Source organism: Peromyscus maniculatus, chromosome 4 (assembly GCF_049852395.1).
Source record: "Peromyscus maniculatus bairdii isolate BWxNUB_F1_BW_parent chromosome 4, HU_Pman_BW_mat_3.1, whole genome shotgun sequence".
Taxonomy (NCBI): Eukaryota; Metazoa; Chordata; class Mammalia; order Rodentia; family Cricetidae; genus Peromyscus; species Peromyscus maniculatus.
The window spans coordinates 99357201-99370036 of record NC_134855.1 but is presented as its reverse complement, the minus strand read 5'-3'; the positions used below and the strand labels follow the sequence as shown (position 1 = coordinate 99370036).

General features: G+C 49.7%; 1 protein-coding gene across 4 annotated transcripts in view; it reads left to right on the top strand.

The window, feature by feature from the left end:
- The window catches only part of Frmd5 (FERM domain containing 5), a 278030-nt gene that overhangs the window by 246272 nt on the left and 18922 nt on the right, over positions 1-12836 (top strand). For all 4 annotated transcript variants that reach the window (XM_076568612.1, XM_042276094.2, XM_042276093.2 and 1 more), the window contains exons 6-7: positions 2256-2379; positions 6224-6311. In XM_076568612.1, the coding sequence (XP_076424727.1) occupies positions 2256-2379; positions 6224-6311 (212 nt within the window). The remainder of the gene's footprint in view (positions 1-2255; positions 2380-6223; positions 6312-12836) is intronic.

Here is a 12836-nt window from a genome sequence, read left to right as displayed (position 1 = left end):
ACAGGATAAATTTGCTTTTCACGCTAAGTCCTGATTACATTATTCCATTTACCACAGATGACGACTTCTTAGATCGAAACAGCTTCTAACTTGAAGCAAGTTAAAGGATTTTGCCTGGGTTGTCTAGAGCCAAAAAGCTCAGAGCCCTCCTGCACCCAGGGTCTCACTGGGAGCCCCCTTGAGTCGTTTCGACCTTCAGAGACTTGTCCTGTACCTTGCATGCTGCTGAAGAGTAATAGGAATCACTTGTTCCCACCCTCTCATGCAAATCGCCATGGCATGAGGCATGATGGGATTCTGGTATCTATTTTGTAGACCTCTCAGCTGAGAGTGCTCAAGGTTGCAAGTATTCTCCAGTGAGAAGCCATTTCCTGGTGCTGATGAGGAAGAGTTGAGCCTCTGCTGATTCCCAGGCTGGCTGTGGGGATCAGTCATGAAATGTGAGGACCTGTCATGCCCTTCTCTCATGAAATGCTGAGGACACTCAAGTGTCACTCCTCGGAATTGTCTTAGTCCTCCAGCCTAAAACTGTCATTAACGACAGGATCATTTGGACCTAAAACCATGAAGTTTCCATTAAAAACACGAGCCCTTGATTGTGAATCAGGGAACTCTCAGAGGAGTTCTAAGGAGAATCTACAAAGAGCTCGCTGGCAGGAGAAATATCAGACCTGTGGTTAGAGGGGGAAACTGAGCCCACTGGGGCTCTGGCTCTGAGAATACCATTTCAGTCCCAGCCAGTGGGAAGTGTAGCAGATGCTTGTGCGTCCTGAGGTACCCAGAGAGTCCCCCCCCCCTTTTTTTTTTCTTTTTTCTTTCTTTCTTGTTTTTTTGTTTTGTTTTGTTTTGTTTTGTTTTGTTTTGTTTGAGACAGGGTTTCTCTGTGTAGTTTTGGTGCCTTTCCTGGAACTCGCTCTGTAGACCAGGCTGGGCTCGAACTCACAGAGACCCGCCTGGCTCTGCCTCCCGAGTCCTGGGATTAAAGGCGTGCGCCACCACCGCCCGGCTTCCCCTTTCTTTTTTAAAGAGGAAGTCTGGCCTACTCTGGTGCACTGTGAAACCCTAGTCTTTTCCTCAGGTCCACCCTGATCATTATATCAAATCATCTTTTTTCAAAAAGTATTTGGTACCCAACATCAATATTTTTCCCTTGAAGCTTTTCAGATAAAATCAAAGTAAATGACCTCAAGGTTCAAAATCACTCATACTTCAAGGAACGGGATCTCTTGTTAAACAACAGAAATTTCCACCGAATTTGGAGTTTGGTTAGGTTTTTGTTTGTTGTACTTTTTGTTTTGTTTTGCTTTAGACATATGGTTTCACTATGTTGTCCAGGCTGGTCTTGAATTCTTGGGCTCCCCAGTATTTGAGGCTACAAACATCTACCACTACCACACTCGGCCCGGAATAACATGGAAGGACCCATAATTGACAGTGGAACGCACAAGTCCAGAGCACCATGTCCAGCTGTGACAGGGGTCTTGTTTTCCTCCCAGTATTCAGTCTGCCTCCGCTGAAGAGCATGTGGCTCTCCAAGGGAAGGAAGGGGACAGCCAGCAAGCTGCTGGAAGCTCCTCTTTGCTTTTCTGAGCTACCCTTTGGGTGGGGCTCCGCATGTGGAGAAAGCTGGTTTCTGGCTGGGAGAGCACTGAGGAAAGACGGTGCTCATAAGAACTCCCAGAGACCCCACAGCCTTAGAGATGAACTTTGTAGGCATGGCACGAGCCACAGCATTGGGAAGTCAGCCTTAGAATCTGGTGTCCCTGCACTTGGTCACTGGGTTATAGCCATGTAGCAGCAGGCCTACCTGGTGAGCCCACCATGAGCACTGAATGTATTCATCTGATTCCATGCGTGAGGGCTACATCCTGAACGGTCCCGACTAAAATCTTCGGGATGGGATTTAGGGTGGAACACCAGAGGTCCCGTCTTCCTGATCAAGCTCACCGTTTGTTGCTACCATGGAGGGCATGGCTCCATGCCTTCCCGTGTGGCTGAATGACTGAGGACCACAGAACAGGCTTCTGCTCTTTTATTGCAAATTGACTTGTGACCTCAGAGCACAGGGCCAGCCCTACTATCTCTGTGTGACTTGGAAGTTAACCGACTGTATGCAGCAGAGAAAGAAAGCACACATCTGCTCCCTGTGAGCCTGCCCTCTTCCAGCCAAGGGCCAAGCTCAGTGTCTGCCTTGTGCCTTGGCCTCCGAGCCATGTGTTAATCTTGTTTTTTTCTTTTTTTCTACCTTTGAAAAGCGGAGATTGGGGATTACGACCCAGGAAAGCACCCTGAAGGCTACAGCTCCAAGTTCCAATTTTTCCCGAAACATTCAGAGAAACTGGAAAAGAAAATTGCCGAGATTCACAAGACTGAACTCAGGTACGTGACACTCACCTGGGGCCCTGGCCACTGAGCACACAGCTCCTGGCCAAATCCTCTGCTCTCAGAAACTACTTGGTCACACAGAGTGATGCTCCACTGGTGACCGTGGGATATCCTGTCTACAGGGATCCACTGACAGCACATCCCCCTCCCCGTGAGGCAAAACTCCTCACCAAGAGCAGTCTACATCCATAGCGTTCTGAAGGAGCTCTATCTTGTCTGACCTCAGAAGCTAAACAGCTAAGCTGGATGGGAGGTGAGCACAGGGCTCAGCTGACTTATATCTAGTGCTATGGTTTAGAGACTATAGCTTCAGCACTTGGTGAGACACCCGCCCCGGGGATGCCACCGGGGATGCCATAGCTGATAGCCACAGAGCACTCCGTGAGACACCCGCACCCGGATGCCGTAGCCGATAACCACAGAGCCCTTCATTCCTCAGCTTGGTTTAGCGTACCCAGATTATGCAGAACCATAACAGCATTGATGCAGCCTTTCACCCATGTTAGACAGAGCAATGGTAGAGCGGGCTCTACTTCATGTGTCATGCTAGAACACAGTTTCCCAGACGGATAAACTACCTCAAAGATATGTGTGCTAGAATGCTATAAACTAACAAGAAACTGGGTCACCGTTTTAATATGTTACAATTTCATTTAACTTTTAGGACTTTGGATATATTAAGACAATTAAGCAATAATCCAAAAAAAAATTATTAACCAACATAGAAAAGATAGATTAAATTTAAACTGCATTTAAAATAAAGAATTTTATTTTTATTTTCATTTATTTTGAGTATATTAGTTAGACAAAATCATGGGTTTCCTTGTAGGTTTTGTTCATTTTTTTAGGACACTTTAAAAAAGAAACAAAGAGAGGAAAGCCACAAATTGTGGTCACAACATGAATCATTCACGGAAGAGTAGTGTGGGAGGTGAAAAACCAAACAAATTCTATGTGTCTATAAGAGAATCGGAAGTTGAGCAGTGGGTAAGAATGGGAATATATTCGTTACAAATATGTAATCTTGTGATAAGGTCCGTGCATTTCCTGTCCTCAGGAAGGACTGTGCTGGAGTGGGAGCCGAGTGCTTCTAATAATGCTGAACAGAAACCACACCTGCCCCCACGGTGACCTTGCCCCCAAAACCTTCGTCTTCACTCAAAGCTTATGAATGAACATAACCCAAAGCCTCCTCAGCATTTGCAAACAGACTGTCAGAGTCTAGTGTGCCCAGACAGGCTCCTATCAGAGCTGCAATCTTGGGTTTTTCCAGTCTTAATGCAGAGCCCAGTGGTTGGCCCTGTCACTGTTAGGGAAATGGTGACCCCTTGTGGTTCCAAGTCGGGATGACAGACCTGCTTGTGAGCTCCCGTTCCGAGATCAAGGATTTATGCTGGCTGCTTGAGGGTAAGATGTCAGAATAGTGGGGACATTTCTGCAGAAAGTTAGTTCAAGGCGAGGGATTCCTCAAGAAATGACGGCTTCTGAGAAGACCCTGGAGATCTGAGCAAACTCCCGAGGTTAATGGATTTCAAGGGGCGGATTCCTTCAGACATGGAACGAAGATGCTCCTGGAGGGCATTTTCCAAACACCTCCTTGCGTCTGGGGTTTGTGGGTAGTTGTAAGACCTCCTTCACCCTGACACCCACAGACACGGGTTCTGCCTTGCTTTCATAGTGTAGAAATGCCTGAGTTTTCTTCCTCTCTGCGACTTTGACAGCTCCTTTGGGCTCGGGCTGTGGACTTGTTTCTTGATCTACTTTCCAGAAGTAGCACAGAGGCTGGCATGGTACAGCGGCCTCTTCAGGGGGACACCCGGGGGACTCTGGCCTGCTTCTCTTGCTTGGGTGGGCTTCCTTCCTGCTCTGCCATATGACCTTGGGCAAATGATCAATTTAGACACGAGCAACCTTTGTTCCTGCTGGCCAGCCATCAGAGCTGCTGACCTCCCAAGCTGCCCTGCTCACCTCACACTGCATCTGCTTCTCTAGGGCTCCGCATGCAGAAGAGCCCGGGGCCAGTGCCACCACTGACTCTGAGGTGGTTTCATCTACACGTTCCAGGAGGCAGGCAGGCAGGGAGCCGTGCCAAGGCCTCTTCAGCCGGCTAGAGCCGGCTTGTTTCCATTCATAGCATCGCCCTGGGCGTGGAGAGCTGTCCGGCATGGAGGCCCCGCAGCCTCTCCTACCGCACTCATTCTCAACCCTAGAGTCACGACCCCTACGGGGGTCACGAAACCCTTTCTCATAGGTCACATAATAGATGTTTACGTTACCATTCATAACAGCAGCAAAATTACATTTATGAAGTAGCAATGAAAATAATGTTATCGTTGGGGGGGTCACCACAACACGAGGAACATATACAGAGGTATGTCAGTCCATGTCAGCTCACGGACAAGAAAGCTGGGGCCAGTAACCAGCCTACAGACACATTTTCCCTGTCTCCACGGGACTGCATGGTGTAAAAAACCACAAAATCATTGTCTCTGGCTTGTTTAAAAACCACAACCTCAGCTAGGCGTGGTGGTGCACGCCTTTAATTCCAGCACTTGGGAGGCAGAGCTCTGTGAGTCTGAGGCCAGCCAGGGACATTGTAAGACTCTGTCTCAAAAACAAAAAAAAAATTCTTTTTCATAACATCTGGCCAGTGAGATGGTCCAGCACTTGCCAAGCCCTGCCCTCCTGAGGTCCATCCCCAAGCCCACATGGCGGAGGGAGAGGACCAGTTCTGGCAAGTCGGCCTCTGAGCTCACACACACCATGGGACGAGAAACTGAACTCACGGCAGCTAGCACGGCGTGGCCTGTGTTTTCTTTGGGGGTTTCAGTGGTGACAGTTGCTTGCTTATTTGTTTTGATTTGGTTCTGGCTTTTGGTTTTTTGAGGCAGGATCTCATGTAGTCCAGACTAGCCTTAAAATTTTCCATGCACTTAAGGCTGGCCTTAAACTCCTGACCACTCTGCCTTCCTCTACCTCCCAAGTGCAATCTCAGAGCCGTCCCCACTCCCCCCACCTCCCACCCCACCTCACCCCCACCCCCCCACCCCACCCCCACCCCGCCGCTCTTCGCTCGGAGCCCACTCAACTCATTATGTGTAGCCTGTTTTACTTTGAGTTTTGTTCTGTTTTCATTTTTATTTCTGCATATGGATGTCTTCCTGCATGTACATCTATCTGTGCACCATGTGTGTGCAGGGCACTCCTGAGGCCACAAGAAGGCATTAAATCCCCTGGGACTGGAGATACCGAAGGTTGTGAGCTGCCATGTGGGTGCTGGGGATCAAACCCAGGTCCTCTGGAATAGAAGCCAGTGCTCTTACCCGCTGAGTGGTCTCTCCAGCCCTCACTCTGAGTTTTAACCTCAGACTTGAATCTCTAAAGCTGGTTCCACAACCAAACAGAACACTGTGGGAAAAAATGGAAGTGTGTGGCCTGCTCTGATCACATCTTTTTTTTTTAATGCCTCATCCCCTTGAGAGCATCAAAGCCTCCCTCCACCCAGGCTGAGGCTCAGAGAGACGGCAAAGCTCCTCAGGGTCCACATGAAAATGCCGATGGTCTGCACAGAAAACGTCTGCTGTAGCTTTCCTCCCCCGGACATCAGCAGCCTGGGCATGACTCCCCTACAGAGATTGCTCCTAGCAAGCTAGGCTAAACCTGAGGCCTGGCTGTAATAACCCCACGTGACCGTTCAACTGTATATCATAAACATGCTGGCTTTCCAGCGTGCTGCAGCTGCTGCAGCAGAGAGCCGGGTCTGCCCAGCTCACCAGGGGGTTCACACCTGGGGAACCTGGGGGACAGGCGCCCTGAGACCATCTCTTTTTCATTCCAGTGGTCAGACACCAGCAACATCAGAGCTGAATTTCTTAAGAAAGGCACAGACACTAGAGACCTACGGAGTGGACCCTCACCCATGTAAGGTAAGACACCCCCATGAGGGACTGACTGGCTGTGCCTCCCTTAGCGAGGCCTGGGGTGCTTGTACCCACCGGCCCCTTCCGCGTACAGGGGTGCCACTACCATGCCACGTTGGAACCTCTGGGTGCGACACGGGCCACATCACTGTCAGAGGAGAATCCCAGGCAAAGGCGATCTAAATAACAAATCCAAACCCCCGTGCTCTGCCTTGGCAGCTGTGGGTAATTTGGTGGAAATGAATTGAGGGGACATGTGGAGAGCTCCCCACAGGGGACAGTCAGCAATCACTCAGCAACTGTCCACCCTTCCCTGACCCATAATCTAGTTCCTTTCCAAGAGTGGGTTTTATTGACTCTCGTGGCACCCGAGTCACCACCTGGGACAAAGGAGTCACATTTGGTTCCATTATGCGCCTGCCAGGGTGAAGCAGGAAGGCACCGGGGACACCGTGCCTGGGAATCCTCTGTAATTACTCACATGCTCCTGGCATTTCAGAGATGAGTTTGGGGAGCCCCCCGCTGTGAGCAGTGAGACCCACAGCCTTTCCTGACTCTGGCCACTTCCACCCGCTACAGCTCATGTTCCCTGTTCTGGTCACTGGCTCTGTTGGACCTCGTTTATGTACCGTGTCCATTACCTGGAGAGGCTGCAGGAGCAACAGCTCTAAAACTGAGAGCAGAACAAGACCAGCCTCTTCCTCCTCCTGGGTGAAGGGACACTGTAACCAGAGAGTTGATGTGTTCCTTTCCTGGGGCTGATGTAACAACGTTCCAAGTGGGGTGGCTTAAACCATGCAGACATGTTGCCTCTGTGCTGGAGGCTGGGGTTGGGCTCAATCCCACAGCCTTGGCTTCATTTTAATTTCTATAAAGACCCCATCTCCAAAGGTCACATTCCCAGTACTTGGAGCTAGGACTTCAACATCTGAATTTGCAGGGAGAGGACACAATCCAGTGTAGAACAAACCATGAAAACTAAGGGGCGCAGGGGCGACGCCCTGGTGAAGCAATTTCATTTTCCCTGTGTGTGAAGGAATAAAAACCTGGAGGACGTCCTGGAATGCAAACCTTCTCCCCCAACCTAATTCCCTAAGCACTGTGTAGCTTACTGGTAGACAGGCCTATGTTCTCAGGGCCGGCAGTCATGGACCACAGCCACACGTTTCTAGAGACTTTATAGGTGACAGAAGAATCAGCAAGGCTTCCTAAATGTGTCCTGTGGGAAGCAAAAATGGTTTAGGTTGGTCATGATGGCGAACACTTGTAGGCTATGCTGAAGATTCAGAGGCAGGAGGATCCGTAGTCTGAGACCAGCCTGGGCTACACATTTAGCCAAGACTATGGCTCGTGACTTTAATCCTAGCACTCAGGAGGAAGAAGCATGTGGATTTCTGAGTTTGAAGCCAGTCTAGTTTCCATAGTGAGTTCTAGGATAGTCAGAGCAACACAGTAAGACCCTGTCTGGAAGAAAATAAGTCATTTAGCAGTTCTGTCAGTGGATTAACACTCTAGCCGGCAGCAGGGGACCTCATGGGACAGAAGTGCTTTGGGGCCTCGGGCTCTGTGCTCCAGTCCTCAACAACTATTGAGGCCGTGCTGGATTCTGATCCCCACTCTTCACATCAGTGAGTCAGAAAGCAAGAGGTAGCCGGGCGGTGGTGGCGCACGCCTTTAATCCCAGCACTCGGGAGGCAGAGCCAGGCGGATCTCTGTGAGTTCGAGGCCAGCCTGGTCTACAGAGTGAGATCCAGGACAGGCACCAAAACAACACAGAGAAGCTGATTCAGGGGCTGCAGAGATGGCTCAGCAGTAAAGAGCACTGACTGCTCTTCCAGAGGACCAGGGTTCAATTCCCAGCACCCACATGGCAGCTCACAACCGTCTATAACTTCAAGATCTAACACCCTCACACAGACACACATGTAGGCAAAACACCAATGCAAATAAAGTATAAAAAAAAAAAAAGAAAAGAAAGTTGATGTACTTGTGAGACTGGGACAGGGACACAGACCTAGAACACTGCCGCCTTCTTGCCTAGACCGTCCGACCTAGTGCTATGGCATGGTCAACTGTGTTCTTGGAGAGGAGACAAGCTTCTGTTCACTTCCTCTTCTCCAGACAGAGTCTCATGTGGTCCAGGCTGGTCTTGAATCCATATGTAGCTGAGGGTGGCCTTGATCTTCTGCTCTTCTGCCTCTGCTGCTGAATTCTGGGAAGTGGTGTTTTTTGCTACTGCCCACAGAAGCCACGGTCTGGCAGCCATGGACAATGACAGCCAGACTGGTGTCCAGCCTAACTCCGTGTGCATTCCGGGACCATGGACTCCTGATGCAGTGGTGTCATGCACCTTTAATCCCAGCGCTCGGGAGGCAGAGGCAAGTGGATCTCTGTGAGTTCAAGGCTAACCTAGTCTACAGAACAAGTTCCAGGATAGCCAGAGCTGTCACACAGAGAAACCCTGTCTCGAAAAACTGAAACAGAAAGAAAGTTGATGTACTATTAAGCCAAAGTTCACAAGGCCCTGAGAGGCAGAGCCAAAATTTGAACTCAGGTCATTTCCATTGTTGTTTTTACTTATAGGAAGGAGCAATGCCTGAGAGACTTACTCTGGGGAAAGAGAAAGGGCAGCCACCTCACTGGCCTTTTATCCCACATTCTCAAACCTGGGCCTCCTGCTCATCTGGGTCATGTCAGGGCCCCACTGCAGACGCCACACGTGACCCTCAGATCCTTTTATTAGGCCCTGGCCATGTGTCCTCAGTCTTCTGAGGCAAAGATCAATTCAGGAGTCTTCACTCTTATCATTAAGTAGCCTCACTTGAGTGGTGTGCTACCAAGCACTCCTCTTAATGTTGCTACAAGGAGAGCTGGAATAAGCTGGCACACTCGGTGTAATAAATACTGATGATTTCTATTAACAGGGAGGCAATTACTGGGCCCAGGGAATCTGGGGCACGCAGCCCCAGGGAGGACAGAAGAGGAATCGTTTGGATAATTAAATGAGAGCAGAATGCTCCGGCTGGGCTCTGTTCTCCTGGACTGATTAGGAAGCTCACATTGGTCCTGTGCATGCTGATGGTTTCTTTCTGCCAGAGTGTCCTTGGCTGGTCCTAGGACCAGAAGGAGGAACTCCTACAGACCCTGGCTGGGAAGCCAGAGCACCCAAGCCTCAAACTTGCACAGGGCAGTCCTCAACTGTGCCCCACCCCACCCCCCAAGTCCTGGCAGGAGCTCCAGAAGCCCAACCCAATAGCTGCTGAAAGAAAGCAGGGCCTGCTGTGGTGTCTGTTCCCTGATTCCTCTCCAAACTCAGGAGTTACCATCTTGTTCCATTCAAACTAGCCGAGAGGCTGGTTGTTTGCCCTGGGTCTTTGGGTTCTGATGGGGCTGCCCAGTAAGGCTTTGGTGGGGAGAGGCAGTTCCATCACGGATGTCCAGCCTTTTTATCCTGAGGCCTGGTGGTACCACTTCCTGAGAGCCCGCATGTGTCAGGTACTCGGCTCGATTATCTGCTAATCTTCATTATGTTGTTGACGAGAGCCTACCTCACCCTCACATTAAAGCGAAAACACCAAGCCTTTGAGTGCAGATTTTAAAACGGGTAAGAGGGATTAGGAGGTTCTTACTAATGTGTCGGAAGTTCCGGGTGAGGACACTACTAGGACTAGAAGCCAGTGTTGTCTGGTCTCAAGGCCATGCTTCTGCAGTCCCTGCCTGCAGTCTTCCTTCTACAGAGATAAGCTTTATTTAAAAGCTAAGCACGGCCGGGCGGTGGTGGTGCACCCTTTAATCCCAGCCCTCGGGAGGCAGAGGCAGGTGGATCTCTGTGAGTTCGAGCCCAGCCTGGGCTACAGAGTGAGATCCAGGAAAGGTGCAAAGCTACACAGAGAAACCTTGTCTCGAAAAACTAAAACAAAAAAAAAGAAAAAGAAAAAGCTAAGCACGACTTACCACCAGTTCCCATACAGAGAAGACACAGGCCTAAATGACTTCTGAAATAATCATATAAAAATTAACGTAAACCCAGGCATGGGTGATGAAGCCTATAATCCCCAGCTACTCTGGGGCCTGAAGCAGGATGATGGCAAGTTTGGGGGTGATTTGTTCAATAGAACATGACAGCTTCTCAAAAGAATAAAATAAACACAAAGGCAAGCCTGTAATCCCAGCCCTCAGCAGCAGAGGTGGGGGAGCAGAAGATCAAGGCCACCCTCAGCTACATATGGATTCAAGACCAGCCTGGACCACATGAGACTCTGTCTGGAGAAGAGGAAATGAATAGAAGCTTGTCTCCTCTCCAAGAACACAGTTGACCATGCCATAGCACTAAGTTGGACGGTCTAGGAAACAAGTTGGTAGTGTTCTAGGTCTGTGTCCCTGTCCCAGTCTCACAAGTGACACAGCTGGGGTGTGGAGAAGTCCGTCACAGAGACAACGAGAAGCAGAGCTAGGGATCTAAACCAAGACTGGAGATTTTTTTCACAAGGATAAAAACGTGTAAACTTTCTTACCTCGCAGCAGCAGAAGAGAACCACAGTTTTCTTTCAGGAGATAGAGTGGCCATAGGAACTGTAAAGCTGTCGGTATCCATTTCCTTCCCCTCCTGGATCCAGGAAAAGCTCGGTCCTATGGACCCTGATTCCTGGGGATGGCCAGGGACAGGCAGATTCCTGCTTACTAAGCTGGAAGTTTGTGGAGGAAATAACCAGACACTTCTCGTCTTCCTTTCTCTGTCATGCAAAGTGTTACTTGGCATTCAAACCCTGAGGACAGGCTGTCTTAGTCCCTGTCTGTTGCTGTGAAGAAGCACCAGAACCAAGGCGACTCTTACAAAAGAAAGCGTTTCACTGGGGCTTGGTTACCGTTTCAGAGGTTTAGTCCATTGTCCTCATGATGAGGCGCATGGTGGCGTATAGACAGACATGATGCTGGAGAAGCTGACAAGAGTTCTTCATCCAGATCAGCAGGAGACAGACACCGGGCTTGGAATGGACTCTTTGAGACCCCAAAGCCCACCCCCCAGTGACACACTTCCTACAAGGCCACACTTCCTATTCCTTTCAAATAGTGCTGCTACTTGATGACCAAGCATTCAAATCTCTGAGCCTGAGGGCCATTCTTATTCAAACCACCCCACAGGCCAAATACCAGGACATGTTAGACTGGAGACACTGGAATGTTCCAGAGAAGGGCTTTCGGCTTAGACTTCCAAGCCAGTGTGGATGGGATTTCTCACTGTAGGTCCAGGTGCCACCCTGTGCTGGTTACTGAAGCTCATGTGACAGAGACAAGTAGCCAACACTAGGGTTGCCCTCAGTACTGTGGGTGCTGAGTGCTAGGGTCTTGCTGTGGCTCTCCTCTCCCTCTGTGGGTCTGGAAGCCTTGGAGAATTGCCCTCTCGGTTCTGGGAGGGAATTGTTCAAGGTTCCATTATTAATTGCTTCTCTCTCTCTCCCTCTCCCTCTCCCCCCTCTTTCCCTCTCTTCCTCTCTCTCTCTCTCTCTCTCTCTCTCTCTCTCTCTCTCTCTCTCTCTTCCTCTCTCTCCCTCTACCCCTCTCCCTCTTTTTTTTTTTTCTTCTAGACAGGGTTTCTCTATGTAGTCCTATCTGTCCTGGAACTCACTTTGTAGACCAGGCTAGCCTTGAACTCACAGAGATCTGCCTGCTTCTGCCTCCCAAGTGCTAGGATCAAGGGTGTGCGCCACCATATCTGGTAATTAATTGCTTCTCACCAGAATTTATTCCAAGTTCACTGCCTGTGCTGCTTGGTTTTTGACAACTTGAACAAACCTAAACATACCTGGAAAGAAGGAATCTTAATTGTGAAAGACTGGCCTGTAGACAAGTCTGTGGGTGTTATCTTGATTAGTGATTGACGTGGGAGGGGGTGGTCCCAGGCTGTGTAAGGAAGCAAGCTGAGCAAGCCATGGGGAACACATCAGTAAGCAGCATGCCTCCGTGGTTTCTGCCTCAGTTCCTGCCTTGAGTTCCTGTAATGAATTCCCTCAGTGATGGAGTATGACCTGAGAGTCGTAAGCCGAAATAAACCATTTCCTCTTCAAGTTGCTTTTGGTCATGGTGATGTATCACGGTGATATAAATAAAACACTCACTGTTCCAAATCAGCCAGTCCTGTCAGGAGAGGCCGTTCCCCACAGCTCCACCCCCGGCCTCACTGGGGGGCCACCTGAGGGTGTCTGGATCGTACAGCCTGGCAGGCAGCAGCCACCTCTAACCTTTGCTGTGGCCAGAACGATGTCATTCACTGGCTCTCATCCGGCCCCTTCCCTTCTGCTCACTTCAAGCCCATGACCATCCAGCTCTTCCCGCTCCAAGACTTCCTTTTTGGTCTAGCTTCCCACACCCACTTCCTAACTAGGAAATCTTAACTGTCAGCATCGAATAAGAGAAAGTCAAATGTTAAAGGTTTTGCCAGGATTTCAACAGCCTCAGCATCTGTGTTCATATTGATACAGCCATGAGTGTACATGGCCATCTGCCACACAGAACTTCTGAGGTAACAACAGC